The following is a 27,895-nucleotide window of genomic DNA, read 5'->3' as shown; positions in this document are numbered from 1 at the left end:
CAACATCATAAAAAAGTCTCTGTCTAAAGTACATACAGGTTCATTTAGCCATGTCAACACCCAAATTCTAAGGTAAGTAGGTGGGACCTGAGCCAACCTGATGAGCGCCGCTGGGAAAAAAATCAATACTGGCACCAAAAGAGTTAAACCATAAACATTCACTTTTTCTTTTTATTAAGAAAGCATGCACAAAAATAAACTCGTGAAACCACGCCCCTCTCTCCCTGACCACTGACACGAAGCACAGGGGGCCACACCGGGCTGGAAGGGCCTGCAGGACCTTCCTCCAGGCCAGGCTGGCCCCTCTCCCCTCCCTGCAGGCCAGTGCTGCCCACCCCATCGATGTCTTCCCACGCACTAACAACGCACATTTATTTCAGGGGCAGAGGAACGAGGCTAATTTGCACACTGACCGGCATGTATTTACATATGCAAATGAGGCACAACTTAATATGCAAATGAGGCAAATATGCAAATGAGGAGCACTTGGATACGCAGAAGGAGCCATCTTGGTTTGTTTTTCGTCCGGTGGTGTTTTCAGACTTCCATAGGGCCGGCTCTCAGTAATGTCCTTTGCAAAACATTAACTGGCACCTGCCATGAGTTATCTCTGGTGCCACTTCCCACAGAAACCTATCACACATGCTTCCAAGATGTATTATTCCCGTCCTGAATCAGCAGAGATAACAGCTGACTCCATGCTGAAGTTGTCTGGGATTCCTCATTTCTCTTGGAAATACTCAATGACGAACTCCCCCCCAAACACACACTTAAAACAAAAAAAAGAAACCAAAAAAACAAAAAAAGAAGAAAGAAAAAAAAGAAAAAAAGAAAAAAAAAAGTGTTGTTCCCCCCTCCTGATACAACAAGACTCTGTCCACTTCCCTGACAAAGACCCAATTTCCAATTGGTTTATCCCTAAGCAATTCGAAAAAGCAATGGCAGTTCCCCACCTTCCTGCAGTCAGAGTAGAGGTTATTACTTTACTGCCCTGCCCCAGGTTTGTCAAGTGGCCATGATGGTCTATTTCCATGTTTGTTCCCTTCACTGATAAACAGGGAATTAGGGCTGGGGGGAGGCTTTACATAATATTAAGAGAAAGCAAGAGGTTTGACAGAACAGAGCCATACCAGAAAAAAAGGGGAACACAGGACATAGCTTTGGGGAGGAGGCATCTCAACACTCACTCCTGCTCCTGCACCTTTTCCACCTTCCTGATTTGCAAGTGCTGACAAAACTCATCCTTAAGGATTTACACCAGATGCTGTCATCTCTCCAGCCGAACTGCAAGGGGTCTGACCCCCCCACCTCCCTTTTATACTACACTCTTTGGCTGTTCGGTTTAAAAGCCTGCCCTGCTTCATCCTCTCTCTTCTAATGCCCTTCTTACAAAAACTGCTCATGAGGGCCTCCTGGTACCTGACCAGAGGGTCCAGCCCTTGACCAGCAGCCCCTCAAGTTCCCCCCCAGTCTGTGCAGCAGCTTCATCTGCCCACCACGAGCCCATTCACCAAGTGGGAACCCCTGACAGAGGACATGCACGTATGCAACAAGGCTCCTGCTGCTGGCACTCAAAACACAGGCAAAGACAGTCTCCAAAGAAATCTGAGGGGCAGAGGGCCAAATAACAATTGGACAAATACTGATGGGAGAAAATTTCCAAATTTGCATATGCAAGTAAGAGCCTCACTACATTTTGAAGAAGGGCTTGAAGGGATAGGGGGTGAAATTAAAAGCTCTGGGGAACAGAATTTTCTGAATCACATGTGAGACCCCTGACTGCTTCTTTTATCTGATGAGTATTTAAGCTTCACCTGGAGACTGCAAAAAGCAGTGTAGGAAATGGTCAGGATTCCCTTCAAAATCTCTCTGTCTTCACAGATGGCACCACATTGTGAAACCCAACTTCACTGCTGAAATACCATCTCTGCCCCGTTCTCCTTTCTCCAAACTCAGGTCTGCCCTCCCAGCTCAGCTTAGCTCTCCCTGCCTCAGGGATTACCTTCTCTTTGTACTTGGGAACACCACTTCTTTTCTTGCTGTTCCTGCTGGTGCGACAAAGTTCACAGAGCTAAGATCACCCCTCCTGTGTCCCTTCAGCCCCCTGACCTTTACAACATTTACGAAACAACATAACTACAGGCTCCCAGGGTCCACTAGGCTCTCTCACTCCAGTAGCCAATACAACAGATTCACCGGCCACCTTGAAGGGAAAGAGGGATTGTTAAACGCAAAATGACGGAGGCAGAGAAAGATGCACTCGAGGATTCAGCCTTCCAAGGTCTTTTCATGGCACCAAGGACCCATCTTTCTGCCCTCCATAGGGCATACACAACATCAAAGAGCTGATCCAATGCGTCCGAGGCCACCAGAGGAGGGGGAGGGCTGTGCTCAATTATTGGTAATAATAATAATAACAATAATAATAATAAACAAAAGAAGAAAAGAAGATAAAACAGGACGCAAGGAAGGATTATCTTCGGCAGCATCTTGCGGTGGCTTCTCTGGCGGAGATAGAGAATATATATCTATATACAGGCAAGGCAGGGAGGCTGGGGAGGGCGGTGCTGACACCATTGACCCCATGTCTCCCTCCCCTCCCACGTCCCTCACAAAGGACGGCCTATCAAGTCTGTAACTCGCTAGGTGATCAAGTCCCAGTCGAAATCATCGGGGATTTCCTCATTGGCGCCTGGAGGAGGTCCTGGAGGCCGGGGGACCAGATGATGAGCTGACAAGAAAAAAAAAAAAAGGAAAGAGAACAGTTAGAATAAAGAACTACATGCTTTTTCACAGGGGGCTCTTGGGCAAAAGAAACCCAAAGTGGTTTGGGCCTTCTTCCTTCCAACAGTCTAACAAACAAGAACACTACTGGCATCAATTTCTCTGTCACACAGCACCTACCAACGTCTGTAGGTGGTCTGCTGTGAAATTCTCCACAGCATCTTCTACAGAAGTTAAGTTTCAGCCTCCTTTACTTTTCTCACAGTTGACTGCTGATAGAGCACAAAGGACTTCATCAACAGAAGCTTCTCATGTAAAGTTGCCTTCAAGCAACCAATTGAGGGTGAGGCTGAACTGGGAGACTGTTTATGTGAAGTGAAAGAAATCAGGGCACTGACACCCTAAACCTTTCCAAAGCTATGGCAGAACCCTAAACAGAGGTTTTTTTGCAGTCCAGCCTCCCTCTCTACCTGCAGTGCTCCATTTCATTACTAAGTGCTTTGGGAGAAACACACAAAGGGGTTGGAAACCAATTCTTTAATGCTCATTGGTATAATATGCCTTAATGTCACTCCTTACCTGGGCGATTATATCCTGGAGAGTCCTGGGTGGAAATCTGGTACATAGGAGATGGCCCGGAGAAGAGATGGGGAGGCTGGGGCTGACCATAGGAGTTCACTGTGAAAGGAAATGAGGTAAAAAAACAAAACAAAACAAAACAAAAACAACTGTTAAGGTTCTGGTCAGCAGTCTTGACCCTGACTGGGTGGCAGCTCAGCCACAGAGCAACTCACTCAGACCCACGGGATACTGAGGAGATGTTCAGCTGTTGGGTCCTAACTGCAAGCTATAGCTTGGTCTGGGATCTTGTTCTTGGAACCAGCAGGAGTTTCTCTATTATTGTAAAAGAAGAAAATTTTCATCCAGAAACACCACAAGCTGGCTCAATATTATCCACTTAGTTCAGTACTAGATGACACACATCACAGTTCTATCAAGACCACAATATCCCCTGTGCTCTCCTCAGAGTGCATCCTCCTACTCCTTATTCAGTCAGTATTTCTCCAACATGGGTACAAGCGCTTTCTCCTTTACAGCTCATGCCATCTGGAATAGCAATCTCTCTATTGGCCATTTCTTTCTGATGGTTACTTAAAAAAATACCACTCCCTTCTCCTTTTATGGGTTTACCTTTTAAATATATTTCTGCCTGGATAGGTTGCCTGTCAACGGTATGCATCAAATAATAGCAGTCAGTCCAGGCCACAGGCATAGGACAACCCAATTCTTTAAAGCCAGAGAAAGCTGAGTTGCTATGAACACCTCTGACAGCCTAGCTCTGAGTTGCTCAGTGCTATATTGCCTGGCAAGACTGTAAGTAATTTAGGATATTCACAGAATTGGGCCTTCATTTACATATCATTTTAGTCTCTGCCTAGTTACCTTGGTTCATGGATTGCTCCTGTTTGCCACTGTTCAGGGCACAAGAATCAGAGATTCGAGGGGGCTGCTGTGGGCCAACCAGATGAGGGAGCTGACCAGTCTGGGTAAGGAAGTGATTAAGGGAGTCACAGAGGTTGGCAATATGATGTTGATCCAGCGTCCAGTTCTTCCGCTCAGCCTGGCGCAGACTCTCCATCAGCTCTGTGGGGGACAGGGGACAATGTCAAAGACAGCAGTCACACTGTCATCTTCCCTGCAAAGTGTTTCTGTCTTCTGTCCTTAAATCCTACCTACTCCTCACAAGCCCAACTTCATTGCTTTAAATCTGTCACCAAACACCTGGAGAGCTCCATATCTAAGGATACTGTCTCACTGACTCAGGTGGGGGAAGGGAGAGTTGGAGGGAAAAATCTCAGCTTTCTGACATACTTTTATGAATTAATTCCCCTTGCCCCAAATTCCTGCAGTATTAATTCAAGTGCTTCAGGATCTTTAACGGAACCCATGAAGTAGGACGCCTCATTTTAGAAATAAGGCGAGTCTGAGAAACCAATGGACTTGACACAGATACATTGAAAAAAAGATCTTGACACAGCACTCACATGTTCTAGACTACAGCCCTAATCACTGAGTCACTAACTCTAGTCACTAGGCCAACACTGACCTGAGAATTGGGAGTGCTCAATGCTAGACCAGTTCAGCCGGTTTACCATCTTGAAGCTTTCCTTCAGGGAATCAATGTTGGAGCACCAATCAGGGGGAAACGCTGGAATGAAACAGGGACAACATTAATCCAATGCAGATTGCCCTTTCCCTCCACCCTTTAATAGGAAAAGATTGGCCCCTCTTCACCAAAGAGCCTGATGCTACAGTAGCTAGAAGTCCTTTCTCCAATGGAAGACTAGGGATGGTGCCTCCTTTCCCACTGAGGCCCTGACTTTATCCTGCATCTCTAAACAGAATCCCAAACCCAGGGTGGATGTAGCCTCCTTTCCTTCAGTAGGGAAGTAATTTCCCTCTCAGATTTCAACCTTAACTGGCTTTCACCCATTTTCTACACACCATCTAGGCACTACCTAGGGAAAGCTCACTTCTGGAATTTCTGTCTGGGGGCTCCTCACTGCTCCCATTTTCCCTGCTGTGCTTTCCATTGCCCCTGACTCACCAAAGCCAGCACTGTTGATTGAAGCCTGTGACTGCTGCTGCTGCTGGTGCTGGTGTGGCTGCTGCTGTGGGTGGGAGTGCGGGTGATGTTGTTGATGCTGGTGGTAGCCTCCATGCTGCATTGGGGGTGGGTGCATGGACATCACTGGTGGAGGGCCATAACCCTCACCACCCTGCTGCTTTCCCCCTTGGGATGGGCAACCCTCTGGGGTTGGAGTGTGGAGTGGGGGAGCAGCACCCACTGAGGAGGGGCCTTGCTGCTGCTGCTGCTGGTACATGTAATAATTGTGGTTGGAGGGCTGCATGTCACCAAGGAGTGAAGAGAAACCTGCCAAGTAAACGAAAGAGGAGGAAGCTTTAAGAGCAGCCTGAGTCAGACCTCTGTTTACATTATCCATCTCTAACTTCACACTGCTCATCCTGCTATTTATGATGCTTTTGGAGTTCCCTCTACTGGCTGCCAACAACCATGACCTGTGCAATTATGCACTTCCTGCGCTCCAGACTCTGTTCAAAGTAAAAGGCTCTACAACAAAGACCCAGCAGAATTTTAGTACAGAGTTAGGTACTTAAATTCCTCCCTGGATTTTTCCTACATTTGCCAGAGTAACTCATGCTCTCCTGAAATGTCATGCACATGTTGTTTTCCCATAAATGACCACTAAGCAAACTTAAACAACAAAACATTTAGAAAACAGATAACTTGATACATCTGACTTGCTGTTTCCCAGGGCTCCATTCAGTCCCCTTCTATAAGCAGCTTGGCCAGGAATCTTCCCAATTTTTCTCACACACATAAAAGGCTCTGCTTTTGTACACAGATCACATTGTACACATCAGGGCTCCTTCATGACTTTCATTCCTCCTGACTCATTGGGTGTGTAATTTCTATCTTCCTGCATTTCAGGCATCCCCTGATGCAGGAGCATCAGGTGTTCTCCATTATTCCCCAATACCAGGAGCTCAGCATATCTCTTATGTCTGCTTCCCTGGTTCATTCTCCCCACACATTGTGGAACCTCTGTGAAAAAAATCACAGGGACATTACATGACATTAACCTGAGCTACTCACTTTGAGTACCCTTACCTGACCATCTGCAATCAAGCCTTGGGTTTTCACTACATTCAAGATCAAGCCTTGATTCAAGATCAGAGCTTCCTACTACTGCAATGGGGCAAAAGGATGAATACTGCCATCCTGACTCCAAAGTTGTCTACAAAATTTCCTCAAAAACTGCATGTTTTCCTAGAGTGCCTTACAGCCTAAGACTTGGAGAGGGAAAAAACAGACTACTGCTAAGATTGCAAAAACAGAGGAACACACCAACTCAAGGTTCTTCTCTACATTTTTGTAGCTTGCTCATCCTACACCACCTCACACGTTCCTACTAGGAATCTCAAGTGCCAGCACAATGGAAGCAGTAGAAGTATATAAATTTTTATTTCATGTAAGCTACAAGCTCAGGAGGCTCCTCCTAGAGTGGCAAACTTTGCCTGCACTGTGTGATGGCTAGCAGCACAGGTGAGAGGCTCATGTAATAACATATTCCTTTTTATTCCAGATTAGTATTTAGAAGTGTTTAAAGGCAGGAAGAACTGTAGGCTTTTCTGAAGTGTTTTCCGTGGACATCTCATCCCTGCAGCGATTCTGCCCTCTGGTGGCTGCTTTCTCAATCCCAGAAATGCAAGCTATGAATAGAGTTGGGGGCTCTCTCTTCCGTGCTCTCAAACCAAGAAACACAGTTCTCCACGGCATTGTACAAACCTAGTTTTAACAGATCTAAGCAATGATGACTTTCCACTCTCCTGGAGAAACTCCACATGCAACAATCTCCTCCCTCTTATGGTTTCTAGCCTGACAGACTGTGAATATTTCTCCGATGTGCTTTTCTTCAGGACTTCATTTCTCTCAGTTTCTGCCATTTCAGTACTTGCACTTGTATCAACAGAAGGTATTTTTAAATCACGATCCTCTTTATTCTAAGAGAACTAGGGGGAGCAATAGATAAAGGACGTGCAGATTTCTTATGTGCTCCTGGCAGAAGTAATTACAGCATGCCAAAGAAGGAATGTCTGTTTGCACAGGCTCCAAAGTGAGGAAAGATCTGAGAGATGCCAAATGGACAAGACTGTGTGGGCAGATACCTGCCCACCCCACATGACGCATGCAGTTACTCACCGTGCTGAGAGGAAGATGATTTCTCCAGCATGGATTTGTAGAGATTTCGGAAGGACCAGCTAAGATCCTGGAAGTTGATCTCAGAGTAGGAGAACTTGAAGTCATGGTTGGCACTGTACAGTGGGGGTGGCACATCAGCCCCTTCACGGCCCTGCCCCCCGGCTACAGTAGAGGCAACATCCACAGGCCCTGCACCCTGCTAAGGGGGCAAGAAATAAGGCCTTTAGCTTGTACTAGTTTTTGTAACTTGAGACAGAGATCCAGAGACTAGATACACATAGAACATGCACTGATGTCTCGTATCACTTAGCTCATCCCCCAGCAAATCTTCCCTAATGCCATTTTCCTTGAGGAATACCAACCACTGCCCTCCCTCTGCAGCCCAATGGCTCCAGCATTTCCTTCAGCTGTCTAATATCATTATGCCTTTATCCTTATCCCCATCCAGCCCTTTGCTAAAATTCACTTCCTCCTTATTTTCTATCTCTGCAATTTCAGCTCTTTCCCTTCTTTTTATTTTTGCCTCCATATCACAATTTTCACAATTCCTTCTCCTCACCACTTTTCCATTCATGCATCCTCCCCCATGCTGTTCCTCCCACTTTATCTTTTCCCCTGCTGCTCACCTGACTGTAGTTGGCAATGGGGGTGGTGCTCTGGATCGACATCTGAGGGGTGGCCTCAGGTGGCAAAGAGGCTTCTGTGCTGACTGGAACAGCCCCTCGGGGGCTTTTACTTGCCTCTTGCTCTGGGGAGTCTTGCGGTATCTGTGGATGGGGAAGAAAGAGAAAAGGAAAGGATCAGAAATCAAAAACAGATGGAGAAGTGAAACTGCAGATCGGAAGCCAGCTCCCCCGCTGTAGAAGTTCATGGCTTAAAAAAGAGGAGGACTGGGCCTTAGTCACTGAGAAGTCAGGATAAGGGACTTTACACAAGATTAATTTTGCTACTGAATAGCAGCAACAACAGGACAAACACACTAGTTCATTCATTCCTAGCCTTTCTCTCCCCATCTGTACACCCTGCCCCCAAAACACTACCATGGTCTGGTGCTGGAAGGACTCCTTGAAACCAGAAGGGAATTCCCACCCCGCTCCATGCTGTCTGGAAAGGAAAACACTCACGTCATCATCTGGAGGATGCCGCCTCTTGCGAGATATATCTGGACATGTATCTATTGTCCAATAAGAGCCCTGGAAGAAGATCCATTGGTGAATGCATGATTAAATCACAGAGCTTCCTGAAGCAGGGGACTACTGACTCACAGAATGTAGCACCAACTAAACATTAAGACCACATGGACCACCCTCTAAAACATCAGACAGAGACTTGGGTGTTGTACAGAGATTCCCCTCTTGCACTGGGTTGCACAGAACAATGAGATAAAATGCTACTGGTGGAAGGCAGAATACTCTACTTTTCCATCACTCTGTGACAGGACACCAAAAGGATGGTTTAACCCAAGCTAGGCGAACTCTTTGGGCCTGCACACCCCCTTCAGTAGCTTCCTCCCAACTTGAATTTGTTATTGACTGGTGAGATCCAACTCAATATTCTGATTTGGCAGACGGCTAGAAGGATTGTTCTTTTTCCGTGGTTGTGAGACTCCAGTTTGAGCGCTCTGCCCATTTGGGGGGTTCCCATGCAAGACAGATACTGACATACTAGAATGCACCCACAAAAGGGCCATCACAATGATTAGGAACTAAACCATATAATGTACAAGCAGTTCACAGAAGAGATCTGTTTAGCTGGGACAAGAGAAGGCTAAGGGGATCTAACCACACTGTCTTCAACTGTGTAGGGAAATAAAATATGACAGAATCAAATTCTTCTTAAAAATGTACAGCACAAGAATAAGAGGCAACAAATACAAGTTACAGCAAGGGAAAGTACAGTCAGATATGAAGAAAAAATTCTTCACAACGTTGGTGGTACAGCACTGGAACAAGTGGCCAGTTTTGCTATATCCATCCTTGGAGATACTCAAAATCCAACAAAAACCTCAAGAACCTAATCTAATTGTTCCTGTCTGGGAGTGGGGGTGCATGTTGACCTCCAGAGTCCCTTTCAACACAAAATAGTCTATAATAATGTGTGTTCTTTCCTGAACAAGTATAAAGAGAATTCCAGAGGGTAATTTAGCTCATTTTAACCTCTAATTGAAATCTGAATAAGTAACAAGCACAGAACATGTTTTCATTATAAACCTAGCCCAACATGCCAATGAACACCTGCAAACATATACCCTTAAGTCAGTTAGGATTTCCTGGAGTAAGGCATATAACCAATGGTATTTTTGAGCAGTGATCTTCAAAGATCTACTACTTCAATTTATAAACACCAATTGAGACCACGTAGTCCTTTAAATATAACCTGAAATAAAAGGCCTAAGGAAGTGGTCCTTTCTGATAACTTTAGGATGAGGGGAAAGAGACAATCTTTCTGTCTAGATACATAACTTCTTGTCCCCACCATCTCCTTCAGCTTGTTTAATTGTGAGGTTTTTTAAACAATAATATCTTCCAGGTCTTGGTTTTGCTAGCAATCCCCTTTACAATCTATATATACTATCAGAGCTTTATTAGCCTTTACTTGGCCAACAAATGCCTAAATTCTTGAGTTTTACTTGTAAATGATTTCTACAGATTTCAATAATGTGATGATGATATTTTTTTCCCAACACTAAATATTTTGCAGTCTAGGTAGGTAGTAGTTCTGCTCTCACTTTCACAGATCTTGCCTCCAGGAAATTCATGATTGTCACATCATAATCCTGCTGTTCACCAGTAGTCACTATGATCTTTCATAACAGAACAGGTTGTACTAGACCCACATTTTACACAGAGATCAAGAAGAAAAAGAAACAAAACTAATAAGGTAGATTCAGCCCCATTTTTGACTTCTTACAGTATCTTTAAAGTCAATGGAAGATCACAGATAGGAAAAATAATTACTAAAAGCACTAGGGCCCCTTTAGAGGTTCCCTTTAAGTAAATGTGTCTGTAGCCAAAGGACTGCAGTAAATCTTACTACTGCTTCCATTTTTGCCTACACTTTAGGTTTCAAATTCCAACCATGAGTTAGAAAGGGCAACCCCAGGTTATCCTCTGCAGTTTTAAATTGCTTGTCCAGGAGTATGCTGATTTCTTACCTTCCCTGGATCATCTCTCGGTCGAGGCACCTTTCGAAAACATTTATTCAGAGAGAGGTTATGACGAATAGAGTTCTGATGAGAGAGTAAGAGATACAGGTAAGTGCCACAACAAAAACATACAATCTTCTGAGTATGCCCTGGAACAGGTAGAGAAAATAGGATGGTGCATACTCAAAAGCCAAAGCTCACTACATATACCTGGAATGGAGCAGAACAGAAGCTGTGGAAAGAGAGATGGATTAGATGATAATATGGGGCTGAGCCACCCCTACGTCTACAGAAGGTGCAGTGAAAATAGAAAAATGATGCAGAGCTTGGTAGGAATGTGGGGTTTGTGGTTTTGTTTTGTTTTTCTTTGTAGTTGTTGGAGTTTTTTTGCACACTCCTTCTTAAGGGAAAACCACATACAACAAAATTCTCGGAGAAAATAGGACTCCTAGCTCTGCATTTTCTCCCGTCGCTCAACTTAGTTTTACACCTGTCTTGTTTTTCTCAGTGGGGGTATTTTGCACAGAATTAAGAAAATAAGTCTTGTAATTAGGCAAAAAGAGTACTTTAGTGCAAGCCCTCACCTTCCAACCAATACCAGCATTTTTGTAGTAGGGAAAGTTGTCACAGATCCAACGGTAGATCTCACTAAGCGTCATCTTCTTGGCAGGCGATGAGTTGATGGCATATGTGATCAAAGTGGCATAGCTGTAACGTGGCTTCCCATCTTGGTGCACTGCAGCCTCATCCTTACTCAGTGTGGCATTAGGATCTGTTGGTGAGCCTGGGGGACACTTTCGGGCAGACCCTGGAGGTCCTGCTTGTGAGGAACCCCCTAATTTTTCAATAGTTGCCCTTAAAGTAAGCTGTGGGAGCCAGTCTATGGAAGTGAGGCTGCTTTCCAGGTCAGAGGCCATGGTGCTGGAAGCAGGAGTACCTGTGAGGAGAAAGGGGCAGAAAGGAAACTCCTGAGACACAAACAAGGTGAACTCTGAGAACAAAACCACTCATTTGCATTCCTCCTCTGCTTCTCCCCCTATCACAAATACCTGTGTGAAGACCATCCTAGTTCATACCCCTTATTCGCAGCCAGACAGAAGCACCCAAAAGGGCCTATGACTGTGTCTCTGGGAGAACCATCCTTACTGACAGAAGCTGGGACAGTGCTGATGGTAGCATTACTAGGGCAGTCTTACCCAGAGCACTGCCCCCAGGTAAAGAACCAAGATCTGTTCAAAGGAAGCAGAGTTCTTTCAGCAGCTGTATCACATTCACTCCCTTACCACCCAATCCATACAACCTTGGTACCCTTCACCAAGATTATCTCTAATCCAGTAGGTTTACTGTGTCAGGTAAGAGGAAAATCATAGCTAAAAGGGAATACTCATTCATGCCATATACAAACCACAGTTTAATTAGATAATCTTCGAAGTCAAGACTATCTTAATTCAGGGAGAAATTAATTTCTCTCTAAGGCCTAGCCTCTTTTTTTGCATTAGGTGACATTATAATGAATCCTATTCCTTAGAGCTAGGATTACATATCTCATTTTAAAACACCAAGATCATGCATAATACTATATATAGATAATTACATCTACCATGTCGAGTTGGAACAGACTATATTAAGCTCTTAATAGTTAAAGCTTTGCCTACCATAACCAATTTTTCCTAAATATATATATAATTTTATTGAATTAAATCTTGCTTAATTCACAACATAGCAGGCAAGTATTTTCTCCAATTCTAAGACACAGGAAGAACTTACTCATCCAAAGTCACACAAGTTTGCCACAGGGTAGGAAGAGACTCAGGATCTTTTCTCATAAATATTATATACTTCCCCTCATAAAAACAAAACACACCTGGATTGCAGTAGTACCCAGGGATCTCTACTTAGCATTTATTTCATATTAAGAAAACAGTTAGCAGCATGAGCTTGTAGGAACTTGTGCACTTAGCACACAAACTTTTATGTTGTCTTTTGTTGTAGACAAGGCAGCAGAAAGTTCATCATTCCTACTCACAACTGGCTGCATCACTATACTAGGAGCGATCCCTTGAAGTCTGGAATGAGGTAGGTAAGTTTCCATGGCCACAACCTGCAGTGCTTTGTGCTTATTCTTTGCATAAAGAGAAGAATCATGTCTTGAAGGGATGCAAGTTCTGCATCTTTTATTTCTGAGGTTTAGATGGTACTATCTTTGAGCATGCTAGTGCATAGAAAAGGGAAACACAAACACGTGCACATACTTATGTAGACATTTGTGACAAATTAAACACATGCATACATGTAAGAGAAGGGACTGACACGAACACACTTCGCTTAGGAAAGATTCGTCAGCAGACACCTCCCACCGAGTGCATCACTCAGATGAGTGGATCAGATGAGACAGGGAGACACCCATCTGCATGAATACCAATTAGATACTCATTCTAAAAATAGATATTTGACAATAACAGTGTGGATGCACAGATCCAGAGACAGATGCACCCAGCATTTCGACACAGAAGCTACCAGTTCTTCTCCCACAACCATATGCATTATACCTTTCACTTCTGCACTGAAGTGTTCTCACAGCACTAAAGCACTTAAGTCCATATTCCAATGCATTCGTAAGCACTAAGCCTTTCATTTCCATGCATGTGCTCACCACACCTCTTAGGGCTCAAACACCCACACCATTCCCCAACAAAATCCATCCCTCAACCCCCCCAGACAGTGGCTCCAAAGCCCTGGCCTCAAAAAACACCTCCTAATTGAACAGCTAACATTGTCACTCACACTCACAGCACTCACTGACTGAAAGTACAATTGCAGCTCTACAGTACCTATAGCGAGTGGAAACATTTTTCTCTCTGTAGAGGAAAGGAAAAGCCCAACTGCAACTAATTTACCCATGTACTTATTTGCTACACTATCACACCTGATAGGGACAACTACTTGCTAAACAGCTAACTAGAGAGCTGCAAAAGGCCTTACATTATCCACCCTCCTCAAGATGTACATTATTGAATAACATTTTGATTGATTTGAAATTTACAGACACACACAAGAAAGAAGAAAAAAACCAACCAAACAAACCAGCAGAACTATTCCTTCCTGAATAATACAAGGGAAAAGAAACAATATATTTTTATCCAGTCGGGATGGACAGACCACCATGTACCCAAAACACAGCATGGTAAGTTCACAGGTACAGCCCTCACTAAAAGCAGTATTCCACTTGGAAAAAAACAAACATGAACTAAATATAAGTTGAATGCTTAATTTTGTAAGTGTGCCTCATAAAATTTTTAATTTCCATGGTGCAATTGGACAACAGATTACTGCTTCTTGTTAAACCATTACAAAATATCAGTTGTGTTAACTCCAAAGTAAAATAAATACAAATTTCTCAGTTCCATTCCTCCCCCCCCCCTTTTTTTAAGGCAAGCATAGAAATCAAGAAAATTAGGTTATAAAAGCCTATGGCAGAATAAGATACCAATCTGAAACACCAGAAATTCAAGAGGCAGAAGAAAACCCTGCAGTTTTCACAGAGCTTCAGATTTGCCCAGGTTATGTCAGTAGAGCATCTGGGATGATTTGCTATGCAGTAAAATGTAAGGCTGATATGCAAGACGCTCATCATCAAATACACAAGCTTTCATGCATTTGTGTAAAATATACGTGTCGGGGAGACAGCAAGGTTAGAATTGGGCCAAATTACACCCACACTAAGAATTTTAATATTTCCATTCCTTGGTTTATAAAAATCTTTGACAACAAAACAAAATCCCAAAATCTTAAACAAAAAATTCTGTCTGTACAAATGCACTAGTCACCCAGTATTGAAACAACCACTTTTCAGCAAAACACAGCAGCTCTTTAAGGACATATACACTAGACAGTAATTTAGGACAGAAAGTGAAGACTCAGATGCAACAGCAATTCCATGGGAAATTTCAAAGCAGTGGAATAAGAGGGTTTTTTCCAAGTTTGAACTTGATCATGTTACTGGATTTAAAAGCCTGTATGCTGGCAATACAGGATCTGTAATAATCAGGCATAGTCAAACCTAAGGTAAGGTGGCAATTCCAGAACACTTTCAGGGCAAAAATAACGCCGTGTAATTAGTTACTAAATTATTTAAAAGAATACTTGCTACACAGTTAATATTACTGTTAATTTGTGTTGTATATCTCATTCACCTTATCCAAGTGGTTGGTGCACCAGCTTGACACTACTTAATGGTATAATAAAACAAGACTGCAGCCAAACCAGAGAGGCTGATGATTCTTCCAACTTTCCCTTCCCAGCTTATTGCCTGGCAAATCTTCTTTTGAACTCTTCTCTTATGATCCCATTCAAACAAAGAAAAAATAGTAGTAACTAATAAACACATTGAATTGAAATCAAGGATATTTTAAAATATCTTACCACATTAGCAAGCCAGAATTAACTTTGAAGAAGTAAAAAAAGATGAAGACCAGAATTCTCCCACTTTACAAGGTAAATTCTATCTGTTTATGTACTTGGCTGACTTTAAAAAGCAAGGGTAAGGTAGCCAAGTCATAACCACCATCAACAGCTGGAAACTGTCTGCAGTCTTCACTTCCCAAGCACTAACTAGTTACAGTACAACCTCAAGTCAGACAGGTCAGAGAGATGCAAAAATGCCAGCCAAGCACTGATCCCAAACTACAGACAAGAATCTGTTCAACAGACAAGAATCTGTCCAGTTCTTAAGAAAAATGGTTTAAAAAAAATCCTTGCATTGAATACCTTTTAATAACCACTAATTCACTTGAGACTAGTAATACTTCACTACAGCTTTCCAGGAAAACTACTGCCTTACTCTGAATACTTGTAACTAGCAGCAAATCGAAGCTCATGCAAGCCAGTCTTCTGTCTGTTGGATAGTAAGGACTATCCCTACTGCCACAGTGAAGAAATCTGTACTTTGCATGCCCTGCTACTTTGCAAATGCTTGCTCCAACCCAGTCAGACGTTATCCAAGATCATTGCTACTTATATATCAGGACTGAAAAATGTATGAAATGTGGGGAACAACACTCTGAGGGTCACACTGAACGCAGTTAATAAACATTTACAGTCTGAAACATTCTCCAAGGCTGAACTCAAAAGCTGGCCAGTCAGAATCAGTTACGACTGAAGCAGGGAGCCATACAATGAATGAAACCATGCTGTGCTCTGCCTACAGAAGAGACATATTCTAGAATAAATCTCTACATTTCTGTGTTTACTTTCACTGTTGCTTTATTTGCTGCTACTCTGATCCAATGAAACACTATGGCAAAACATTCAAAGAAGACTCAACATAGATTTGTCAACATAAACTTTGAGAGAGAAGAAATACACAACAAACTACCAAGCAATAACTGACATTGCTGTAGAACATCCATAAATATATGACCACTTCTATTTAGCTGCCTGAAACACAGATCCAGTGATCTAACTAACAATATCCCTCTAATATACTCAGATACACCTATTTTCTAAGGCATTTAGCAAACAGAAAAGCTCAAACCCAAGCTGACAAAAAAAAGACTGCAACCTTTCTGAAACAGAAAGGTGAGCACCATGTCAACTAAAGGAAACTTCATCAAAGTGTGAGGAGAAAAAGTAAAACATAAGAATACCACATGCATGAAGAAACAGCCTCTACTTTGATGATAAAAAGGCAATTTTGACATACTTGTGTAAATTACACATGCAAAAACACTGTGTTCTTATCCAATACAGAAAGGGGGAAATAATCAATTTTGCTAATTCTGGCAGGAGAAATTTGCCATTTTAAGACATGTGTCTTCCCTCAAAAATAAGAAGGTGTGAACTAAGACAGCAGGAACAAAACACTTAAAAATCTGATCTTCTCTAAGCAAATGTTCTCACAGAGATACTTGTTTCATGTAAGAAATTGGAAAAAAGGAACCTGATTATCTGCACAGTCTGAAATTTCTACCCATCATTTTGGTAACTAATTGTGAGAAGTCTTCAGAAGATGTTTATGTTTATGGAATCAAATGAAGAAGGAAGAGAGAGAGGTTGCTGGGTATTGTTCATAAAATAAAACTTAACCTGGAAGGAGTGGCAGGTGTCACATTAGTAACAAGAGAAAAGCACTGCAGTTTGAAAGTACACTTCTGCCTGCAGTGTCATATGAAAGAAGGAAAAACAGTCCCTGGGGCAAGGAGGTAAGAGAAACTGTCATACCCTAGAACCATGCTTCCCTACTTTGGGAGCAGTAGAACAAGCTGGAAAACATTTTCCCAATTAACTATAGGCTTGCAGGTGTGGTAACAGGGGGCACAGGGTTCTCAGTAGCCATGAGCCACAAAGGGAAAAATAATCCAAGAGGAGGAAGTTCCTGTCACCGAAGAGCACACGGCGTGGTACCACCTGTATGAGCAGGAACTGCCACAACCTGCACTTGCCCCTGTCACAGTGGTCTGGCTCTGTACCCCTCCTCAGAACCATTCAAGTGTGCAAGACAGAATGGCTTTCAATGTTCAGTGCTATTTTGTGTAAAAGAACACAGGTGATTCTGTGATTATGGCATCCTGAATGGAAATTTGCTAAAAGTTACAGTACACACTAAGACGTACTAAAAATCACAGTTAGAGGAAGATGAAAACTTTTAGACAACACATCGTTTAATATATAAAAATCAGTGGACTAATTGTTCTGTCATAATTAAATTGTTATACAGATACTATTTTCCTTTAACAAATAGACATCTCAGTAACATAAGGTTCATATTAAATCTCAAGGAAAAATAAAAAGAAAACAAATTTATTTTCACAATATTTACTGATTACATAAATATCATGATAGCACATTTTAACATAGAACCTTTCGATTCCCTCCATTTTGTGAACGGTGCACAAGCAGGATATAATTTTGTATTCTGAACTGAGTAAATGAACGGCACTGACTGCACAGACATTTTTGGTACTAATGGAGCATGAAGTCTTGTGGGGACTATAAAGTCACCAAAACCCTCATGTTGGAAGTGTATCAGGATTCAATTCCAAAGGCAATTATGTCCTAGCTTTGTATGAAACTGACAAATGGTCTAGTTTACAAAACATGACCTGCTTATTTAAACTTATCAACAGATGGCATTACAGCCAAAGTCTGAAATATGCTCATGTCAAGGGAGACAGTATCTTTACGGGCATAACAGGCTAGGATGGAGCACAGCTAGTGACTTGCCAGATTTTAATAAGATCAACTAATCAAATATTTTTGTTGTCTGCTATATAAACATGCAGGAAAAAAATGCATTGAGAAATACTACACAGACATTGCAGACACCCCTTAGACAGTCTGAAAATATGTGTTCAAAGTTAGGACTAGTTTGTTTATTTATGGTGCTGTGTAAGGGAAAGTGGGGAATATGTAACACCTGTCAAAAGAAACAGCAAATTATATTGAGAATAGTGGTATGCCTAAAATACTTTTGAGCTGGAAGTTATTTCCTTTGTAATAAGACTACTAGAAAAGATTTATTCTAATAATAAGCCAAATGTCCTATGACAACCCTTCCAATAACAGATTTTAAGTAAAAAGTAAACCAAGCACTTTGAAGAAGCTCAATGAAAATACATCACCACAGCAGAAATGGCTCTACAGCATCTCTCCACCCTCAGAATCACTACACAATATTTTACCATTGGAAGTAGGAGCTGTAATTCGAAACATATGCTAAGGCAGGAGAGAAATCTTTGACATTTGCTTTAAGAATATTAACAGAACAATTACTCTTACACTGAGAAAGGTATCGGGTACTGGTTTTGGAATAATTCAAATTTATGAGCACATATCTGGAATGAAATTTTCCCTTGGAAACCAGGAAGTCTGTGGTAGAGAAACAGTATCTAAGAGCAGGTATTTCCCCCAGCCTTACGGGAGCACACAAGTTGAAGAGAAAGATTTCAATTCTATCTGCCTATCAGAATCACGTCCAGTCGTTAACCTTCAGTACAAGATATGCAAACACTGATACAATATCCAGATTGCCTCTGAAATTGGAGACAACATCAGAAGTAGATCAGCATTCAGAATATCTTGCTCCGAAGATCTGCACAGCATTGCAAAGATACATTCTTTTAACTTGGGTTTCTGTGTGTAACATGCTTATAAAAGAAAACTGTATTCTTACATTAACAAAGGGGTCTCTCAGTGAAAAATTCCTGTTAACCTTGCAGTTTAATGACAGTAATAGTGAAAAGCTTCTATATAAGAGAAAGGAATGGCAGCCAGGTAGAGGGAAAATGACAATCTGACTGCAAGTGGTCAGAACTTGTTCACGAAAGGTTGAACCACTGAAAATAAATTAGTCAATATGAACTCTGCAATAGTTGCTAAAACAAGCCACAACCCACTTGTGGAAATGGGTATCAAGCACTAGCAAGAACTATGTACTGAATTCATAGGAAATCAGGAAATTGGTATCCAGCACAGATTAGTTGTATACCATGTGCCCAAAATGTACATACAGCACACGCTCCCAGAGTTGAGGTTACCAAACCACTGCAGAAAAGCCTGCTAAAGAGGAGTTTGAGAGCAAAGCACAGCTGAAATTGAAGTTGGAGAATGATCAGAAGAATCAAGTAATACTGTGTGAAGCTCATAAATCAGCTCTCAACCACTGCTTTAACATAATTCCTTATTACTATTCTGTTAGCTGTTATTCTCAACTAAACTGGCTGAATTGTCTTCCAGCAAACAAAACACCTGACAAACCCTCGCCAGGCTCACAACTTGTAAAGATTTGTACCAAGCTTGAAGGTCAAGAGGATTCAGAACCACACTGCCACAGAACGCACACTCATTAATGGTTTCTCCATGCTTCAAATGCTTGTGTTGCTACTTGGTTTTCTGCATCCTACTCATAGAATGCTCCATTTTGTGTATCATCCTGAAACTAAATCTTCTGTTCATCTCCTTACAGACACTGAAAGAAGTCCCTTTCTTCCACACACGTTTGCCACAGTTGTCACCTTGCAGCTGCAAGTAAATATTATTCTGCTCTAACCCTGACCGTCCCACTCTTTGAGATGTTGTGTCTTTGCTTATGACAATCTTTATTTACTTTTGCAATCATCCTTCTTCACAAAAGAAGTCAGAGAGAGGGGGGTACACGTAGTAAGACAACTACCTCTGAGTATCATTTAGACATCTTGAATAATTTTCAAATGTGCTAATAACAGTTATTTGTATATTTGAAAACAGTTAATTGCAAACACACAATTAACAGTTGGACTTGATGATCTCAGAGGTCTTTTCCAACCTTAATGATTCTACAATTCTACGAAATAAGTAGTTTCCAGTGTGTCTGGCCTCTACTGGCTGGCGATATTCCTCTGTGTATCAAGATATGAGTCAGCTGAGGAAGAAAATTAAGAGATGCTCATGCAAAAAATGGAAAAGTACAATGTCATGCTTGTGTTGCTGGCAGAGCAAAGGACAATGCAATAAGAGACGACAACAGATAGAGGAGAAACATAAATGTGAAGGCCCCTTAAAGTAAGTACAAGAAGCTGGAACCTTATGTGGTGGATGGTAGCCAAAGCACAGGCTTGTCAAGGAGGAGACGGCAACGTGTTGAGAAAACATGCCAGGAGGACAGCTTCAGAAATCATGTTTTTAAAAAGACAAGAAGGTAACACAGTTGTCAGGGGCCAGCAAGAACAGGGAGCAGTAACAGAGATGGTAAATGAAGGAGCAAGAGACTGAGAAAGCAGCAGCAAAAGATTCATGCTATGAACTGGAAGATGAGTCTCCATCCTGTATGTTCAGAGAAAGGACCAGCTGTGGAGGTTTGCAACAGAGGAAAGCAGGAAACAAAGGGAAATCTCAAAGGAGCTGTCGAGAGTTCCGTATTGGCTTCAGCAATTGCAGCAAATCATTTTTAAAAATATGTTAAGGTAGTATGCAAAGTTGCATAATTTAATATCCCTGGAATGAAGGAGGTAAAGAAAAGCAAAGAGAGGACACCAGAAGTAGGTCATTGTGTCTAACTTGTGGGAAAAAAAAAAGGAGGAAGGTAAATAGCTTACTGCAGAAGTTACTGAATGAATGACTAGAACAGTAGGAGGGAAACCAGGAAAATACTGACACAAAAGTCAAGGGAGGACGAGATTTCAAGACCGGGCATGATCAAGTGTCAAAAACAGCAGCGAAGCCAAGAAGGATGAAGATGGAATAGAGACCCTGAGACCTGGCCAAGAAAAGGTCATTAGAGATCTCAGGAGAAGCTTCAAGGGAGTGAGAATATCTGTAGTGAAATCAACTCACTAAACAGTTCTAGACTGCAGATATGGTACAGGATCTTTCAATTTTGGAGTCACTGGTCCTCCCATGAAACAAGAATTAATTGGGGCATCGTGCTTTCACTGTTTCTTAATGTCACAAAAACCAGCATATAGAGTTTTTGAGTTCAATATCACATTGTAATTAAGGCAATCAACAGCAAGAAGAACAGCCAGCCATTAAAAAGTGGTTTTCATCCTTATTCTTTGGAACCCTTACAATAACCTATTCCAGGATAAATGGGAAGCCATGCATGGAGAAGCGTGCAGCCCAAGGTCAGCCAGCAAAGGAGTAGCAGAACCAGGCAGAGAACATGGATCTCCCAAATCCCAGACCATTTCTCTACATTCAAAGCTTGTCTGCTTTGTTCAGATAAAGATAAAGGAAATTTCAGATGTAACTATTTTAGTAACTTGCTTACTTTTCTCTGCAAGTTCCTGATGGGGAGGGAGAATTTGTCTTGGTTTTATTTAACCACAGTTTTCTAGGGGGAAACTGAGAATTCAGAAACTTTGCTCCTTTAATTTGTGACCACAAAGAGTTCAGATTCCTTCCCAATTATTCAGATTTGAACTTTTAACAGTAATTACATATTTCTGCTATAATCAGCCACAGTCTTTATACAGCAGAGAGCATAAACAAAATTTGAATTGCTAATTGTAGAAAAAAAAAAAAGCAAATATTTTTTCCTCGAGGTATAAAAGCTCTCACTCATCATCTCACCCTGTCCCTCATTACTCAGTCTCTCTTATACATAAAAAAGGCCAAAAAAAGAACATACATTCCCTTAGTTCTTGACTTCACATCAAATAAACTGACCAGCTCAGAGAGATAAGGAATGAGGTGAACAAACTGTTCACCTCAGTTCTGAAAACCAAGATCCTCAAGTGCTAAAGGGAACCAGAAAATGTAATGCAAGGCGTTTTCATTCTAATCAACCAAAATCTAGCAATTTCTGAGGAATGAAGGGGGCCAGAGGAAAAGGAAGGGTAAGAGAATGAATGAGGTAGACTGTGGAGACAAAGTGACACTTCACAGACAAGCAGAACTGGATATTTTCAGTGATTAAAAAAAAAAGTTTATTGAGATAACCTCAGACAAAAAAATCATACATGTTCACATAGGCATATAATCTAATGAAAGCCAAACTAGGAACAGGTCAAAATACAGGTAAGACCAGAACCTGCAAGACACAGTAAGAAAGGATTCCTGCCAGTGAAGAATCCTAGAGAGGAGATGAGGGATGCTTACTTGACAAAAAGCAGCATTTTAGGCTTGTAAGACCACAGGACAGAATGCCAAAGGGACTGCAAGGGAAACGAGATGCAAAGAGCAGGGACAACTGAGAGGAGGAGTGGGGTGTAGGAGGAAATGCGAGTCAAGAAGCAGGCAGGGTGGAAACATGCTGGGCCTTAAAGGTGCAGGGGAGGAACTCGAGTGTCATGCGATGCTACAGAACCGAGGGGTTCAGGAAAGGGTTCACAAAGGTCAGGCACTAGCAAAATCTGTGCTGTCTGCCTCCAAGACAAGTCTAAGGTCCTTAATAGGATAGGGTAAAAGATTGGGCAGGTCAAAACTAGAAGGATAAAACAACAGTCTAGTCCAAATCTTGGCAAAGCACCACGGGATACAATATTAAATTGGTCCTAAACTCGGTTGTGAGATCTCTGAATTTTGAAACATTCCCAGTATTATGCATTTTCATTTCAAACTTAAAATGAAAATTCACAATCAATTAATTGTGAAAGCATATTGCAGCATGGTTACTCTCTCTTGGTAATACACAGACAGCCTTTAAAAGTGAAAAACATAACATGAGTACGGGAAGAAACATATCATAGATTTTTAAGTTCATCTTATATCCCGTAGAAGGAAGAAGGAAACAAAACCAGCAGAACAGATAGCAAGTACCAATATTGCCTCCTACCAAGATGATAAGCATTTGGAGGTGGAACACATCAACTGGATATTCTTGCTAAAATAACATGTGCAACTGCCAGCAATACAGTGAGTTAAAGGCTTTTCTTCAGGCTTCAGAGTTAACACAACTGGAGAGTTAAAACACGTTAGAGATACCATATTAGGCTGTCCATTAATCTATGGACTACTCATCTTTTTTAAGTTGTCTTCCAGGCTGCAAATGCTAGAAAAAATATTTTTTTGAAGTTTCAATTCTGAAGCATCAATCAGAAACATATTCTGCAAATGGAGTACTACATAACATAGAGGGTTCTGTGTGAAAGTCACTGGTTACAGTTCTACCCAAGGCTGGGAGAAGCAAATGGAAAAATTAGTCCAAAAGCATTTTTCATCATTTGGTTGCTAACAACCAAGATCTAATTCCTCTCTGACAGCTGTGTAAAATGAGATAATCAGCCCAGTCCTGCTCTTGAGGGACAGCTGTCCATATCACAGTTGCCATTAACCATACCTCCTTTCTGACACTTGAAGTAAAGGGCCAAAGATCCTAACTGGGATGCAGACAGAATCTCCCAATACATGAAGGTCAGTTGAAGTTTAGGGGAGGAGGTAGTAAGCTGTAACCTGTGCCTCTGTGGTAAGAATAAACTTCTCTGGAAACACCAGCTGTATTTTTAGGGGGGGGGAACCAACCCAAAACAAAAAAAAAACAAACCAGAAGTACAACAATAGTCACAACCCTGTCTCGGACTGGGAAATTAGATCCAAACTCCTTAAACTGTTTATTGTATTTCATTCTTTCTTTCCAATTTCTCAGATTCCTTATTCTATCTTAGAAACTTGCCTACAAAAGCAGATTTCAAGATAAAACCCAAGAACTTATAGAACACATACTTAAACACTATTATAATAACCTCCTGATCATAACATAATCCTTTTCCCGTAACTCTCTATACCATCTCATTTCATTTTACTTAAGAACTTGACCTGAGAAATGCCATACACTCAGTTCTCAGATGGGAGTTGAGTGCCCATAGGACAGGATCAGACTGCTTCAATCTAAAAAGTCAAGTTTTGGAAGCATGAATGTCCAGATTTAAATATACAAACCCATACACACATAGCTAAGTGTCTCTTTACTCAAATGTTGAAGACTTCATTCCTTTTGTTGAAGCCAACTCTACGTTCCTGGGGATTTACAAGAATTAGGCTATTTACTTAGGTACATTAATGTGGTTTTTAAAGTCTAATTTTAGGTATTCAGATTTAACATTCTTAATGTAAACTTTATAGACATAGCACTTTCATTTAAATGTCTATAAAGTACCTTGCACTTTCATGAAGACAAATAATACTCTCCCTTTTTCTTTTATGAATACTTTTGTATAAAATAAATGGTGCAGAACAGCTGCAGTATTCCATCTCAGAGAAAGCTGCATTTTCACCTGTGACAAACACTTGATGTGAACACATGATCACACTGAAGAGCTATGCTCTCTAAAAATTATTACCTTTTCCCTTAAATTTATGAGTACGTCCTAGCTTTTGCATAGCTGTGTTTTAGACTACAAGATCTTCAGAGCAGAGATTGTCTTAATTTTGTGTCCAAGTCAGTGCTTCATGCTCTGTCAGCAATTAACAAATATACAACAATTAGTCTACAGCACACCACTTTCAGCCTTGTATGTCTGTCATGAATATTTAATACTCAGGCAGCAAGTACAAAAATCTTAATCTTTATCATTAATAGAAGAAAAAAAAATGTTTCATATGCAGAAAGAAAATTGTTGTGGAAGAGCAGAATTTTGTTAAGACTGGCATATATATTCTGTAAAGTGCTCTGCAATCCATCAGAGCCAAAAGCACTTGAAAAATGTCAAGTCATTACTGTGAGGAAGGGGGCAGCATGAGGTAAATTAACCTCAGGAGCATGAAAAGTCAGTTACCCCCTTGAATGTACAAAGGCCAAAATGCTTCAGTTATCTCTTTCCTCGTGCTAGATAACACAGCTGTACTCAAAACAGGCTGATTGCATAACTATAGGGCAACAGGTAGGAGGGCATCTAACAGTATCCCCAGAACATATGTATGCTAGGTGGTTCAGCCTTCCCTTAGAAAGAGGCACCTTCTGAAGCTATGGATAACTGACAGAATCCTCTGCCAAAATGGGGAATCACTCTGGCATCTTTTGTCTAATCTGGTTAGCACATTACACCAAGGAGTTCCTTCTTCAGGGACTCCCTGTTTAACCATTGCTCTCCCAAAAGGCTTCTAAAAGGGTTCCTGCCCTGGCCCTTTTGATCTTGGATTTCTTCGCTGATACCTCACTGGAGAACAGAAACAGGAATACCTCAGGTGAGATATCCTTAGGCATGATTCTTCTACTACTGGAATCTGCTTTGGCTTCATTTGTGATGAAATCTCCCTCAGACTTGATTTCTCAGGAAATCATTACAGTGGTGTCAGAATACTCATTTGTGACTGGGAATTAACTGCCTCATTTACAAAAAGCAGCAGCTCAGCTCACATAGTACCAGCATTAGAATTCATGTTCCTAGCCCCTGAACACAGCATAAAGCACAAACGAAGACTGGTGGCAACCGCATGGCTTCTTTTGGCTTTCGGAGCAGTTCCACCAGCACTGTCACGGTTTTCATTCCCAGGCCCCTGCACACCATAGAACCCACTCTCAAGGGCACTCTTTCCAGAATTCATCCCACAGTCCCTCAGGTACATTAGGACACATATCTCAGAGCACTTGCATGGAGATCTGTACCTCTGGATCCCAAGCACAGTGAGGTCTGCATCGCACAATGATTTTATTCTCACAGTTACAAGCACAGTAGAACCCACATGGAGAACTCCACCCCATGGGTGCATCCTTGGACACTGGCACTAGAAATCACTGCTTCTGTCTCCTCAAAGCTTTTTTTGGCCAGTATTACCCTTCTCAATGACCCCTAAATGACAGAAACTAATTCACACCGGTGATGAAACAGGCTGAGCCCAGGATGAATAAACCAGGGAAAAAAAGTAGATGGGAAAGGGCAGAGAGGTTTCTTACAATTAAATAGGGATAAGGTCTCCCATAAGCTAAATAGTGAGGGAAAGAATCAGGTCAATTCCATACAGCATATAAGGGAGCTAAATGAGGGAAACAGAGAAAGACACACAGAGAAAGAAGCCTGGGGAGAGGTTCAGAAACAGAACGAGAGAAAAGATTAAAAGGAAAGCAGATACAGTGAGAGAAAAGACATGGAAAACAAGGACAGAAGGCGAGAGAGAAGGACAGCTAGGAATAAAGAGGTGATATAATGTGGTCACTCACTCTGTCTGGAAGATTTTCTGGAGGGAGGTGGATTATCTTCAGTGCTGGTTGCTGGGGTGCTGTCCTTCACACTCCTTCTCTGAGACCCATACTCAGAGTGTTGCTGTCAGCTATTCCAAGAGCTTCTTCAAGAAATATTTTGAGGGTGAAAGGATTGTGGATGAAATCAGGATCTTGAGTATTAAAACAATCTGCTTGGGAAAGTCAGTTCCCTAAAACAGCTGGTTTTATCCTGGGATGGAGATCCTCTCTCCCTTTTGGCAGCTAAGTACTAAAGGGGTGTTCCCCTGGGAGACAGCCTTTTCACTGACAGTCAGATTATTTCAGAAATCAACTTCCCCAATTTCCCTACCTGGAAATCTCTCTTTTCTTTTCTCTAGGTACACCTTGTCCTTAAAGGTGGGCAAATATCTTTCTCTGAAAAAATTCTTGCTATCTCTGTGGATATTATCAGCGAAATCTGTCTTTTCCTTTCCCTGTAACTAGGAGGTGTGTCTTCTCTCCTTGCACAGGGTATTTGAAGAAAACCCTCTTGGAATTCGGGGATGAGGGATATTCCTTGGGATGAAGGAGGATGGGATCAGTATTGGAAATTACCTTTATCTCCAGTTACCAGCAACTGGAAAAGGAAAGAAAAGCTAAATCTGCCTCTGCTTGCTCTCCCTTGTTTCGCTTTGCCGCCTGCTGAGCAGATGTAAATAATTAAAATTACTAGGTAAGTATCTGGAGCTCCTGCTTATTTCTGTCTTGGGGACTGCCTCTCTTGGGCATATAGGATTCCTTCTGTGAAGACTCCCCTGTTACTATCTGGTCTGGGGAAGGGCTGTCTGCTCTGCTTGAGGGAGGAATTTCCTCAGTAGCAGGGGGGAGTAGGTAGTAAGGGTTATTCTCACAATCCTTAGAAACTGGGATCTGAGGACACCTCTCCCCTCGTATCGAGGGAGCTCCAGAAGACTCTGTCCCACAGCGAGGAAGAGCAGATCTCCTTCTAGATAGTTGCCAGGGCTGTGTGCCGGGGGCCTCTGCGCAGCCTTGGCTCGTTAGTGGGGAAGGGGACGAGTGTTAAGCTCCCTCACCAGCTGCGGGGAAGGGGCCTGGCAGGGGGGGGCCGCCGGGGTGTCCCCCCACCGGGAGCGGGGCTGCCCGGCGGGGCTGCGGGCGGCGGGCAGGGTCTCTCCCCCACCCCGGCAGGCTACGGGGGTGTCCCCCCACCCCGGCCGCTGTCCCTGACTTCCCCCCAGGCCCCAGCTCCTCCTGCCCGGGCTCGGCTACCACGGGAGGCCGCGGCGGCTCACGGGCCTGCGCGGGGCTGCGCGGCGCCTCCGCCGCCTTCCGCTGGGCCGCGGCTTCGTCCGCGGGGCGCTCCCCGGGCTCCGGTGGGGGGGCCCGGCCCGGGCGGCGCTGAGTCTCTCCAGGCCCCGCCGCTCCCGCGGCTGCTGCTCCGGGCTGCGGCTCCACTGCAGGCCCCGGCTCCTCCCCAGCCGCCGCTCCGCCTCCCCCGGCTCCCCCTGGCCGCGGCCGCCCCCGCCTCCCCGGGTTAAGGAGGCGCCGGGTCGGGGGAGCTGCTGTTGCGTACCCGGTCTGCCGGCCGGAGGGGGGGAGCCGGCTGCCCGCGGGGACCGGCCGGGACCCCGGCCATCCCCGGCACCGGGGCTCGAGTCACCCCGGC

General features: G+C 42.8%; 1 protein-coding gene across 4 annotated transcripts; it reads right to left on the bottom strand.

Annotated features, from left to right (window-relative positions):
- Positions 1–143: 143 nt before the first annotated feature.
- Positions 144–27,895, bottom strand: FOXJ2 (forkhead box J2). Of its 4 annotated transcripts, none has more exons than XM_027677651.1 (12): positions 27,803–27,895; positions 26,227–26,351; positions 11,240–11,592; positions 10,665–10,739; positions 8,635–8,703; positions 8,137–8,277; positions 7,511–7,709; positions 5,333–5,659; positions 4,832–4,933; positions 4,168–4,368; positions 3,304–3,402; positions 144–2,731 (listed from the first exon to the last, which is right to left on the bottom strand). In XM_027677651.1, exons 3-12 carry the CDS (start codon positions 11,570–11,572, stop codon positions 2,643–2,645), a joined length of 1,635 nt encoding a protein of 544 aa, XP_027533452.1. In that variant the 5' UTR covers positions 11,573–11,592; positions 26,227–26,351; positions 27,803–27,895; the 3' UTR covers positions 144–2,642. The 4 variants fall into 4 exon arrangements, with proteins under 4 accessions (XP_027533452.1, XP_027533453.1, XP_027533454.1 ...); XM_027677652.1 differs by lacking the exon at positions 27,803–27,895 and adding an exon at positions 26,824–27,751; XM_027677653.1 differs by lacking the exon at positions 27,803–27,895 and having other exon boundaries at positions 7,511–7,706; positions 26,227–27,753.

Source organism: Neopelma chrysocephalum, unplaced genomic scaffold, assembly GCF_003984885.1.
Source record: "Neopelma chrysocephalum unplaced genomic scaffold, ASM398488v2 Primary Assembly neopelma1_43, whole genome shotgun sequence".
Classification (NCBI taxonomy): domain Eukaryota; kingdom Metazoa; phylum Chordata; class Aves; order Passeriformes; family Pipridae; genus Neopelma; species Neopelma chrysocephalum.
This window is presented reverse-complemented; position numbering and strand designations above follow the sequence as displayed.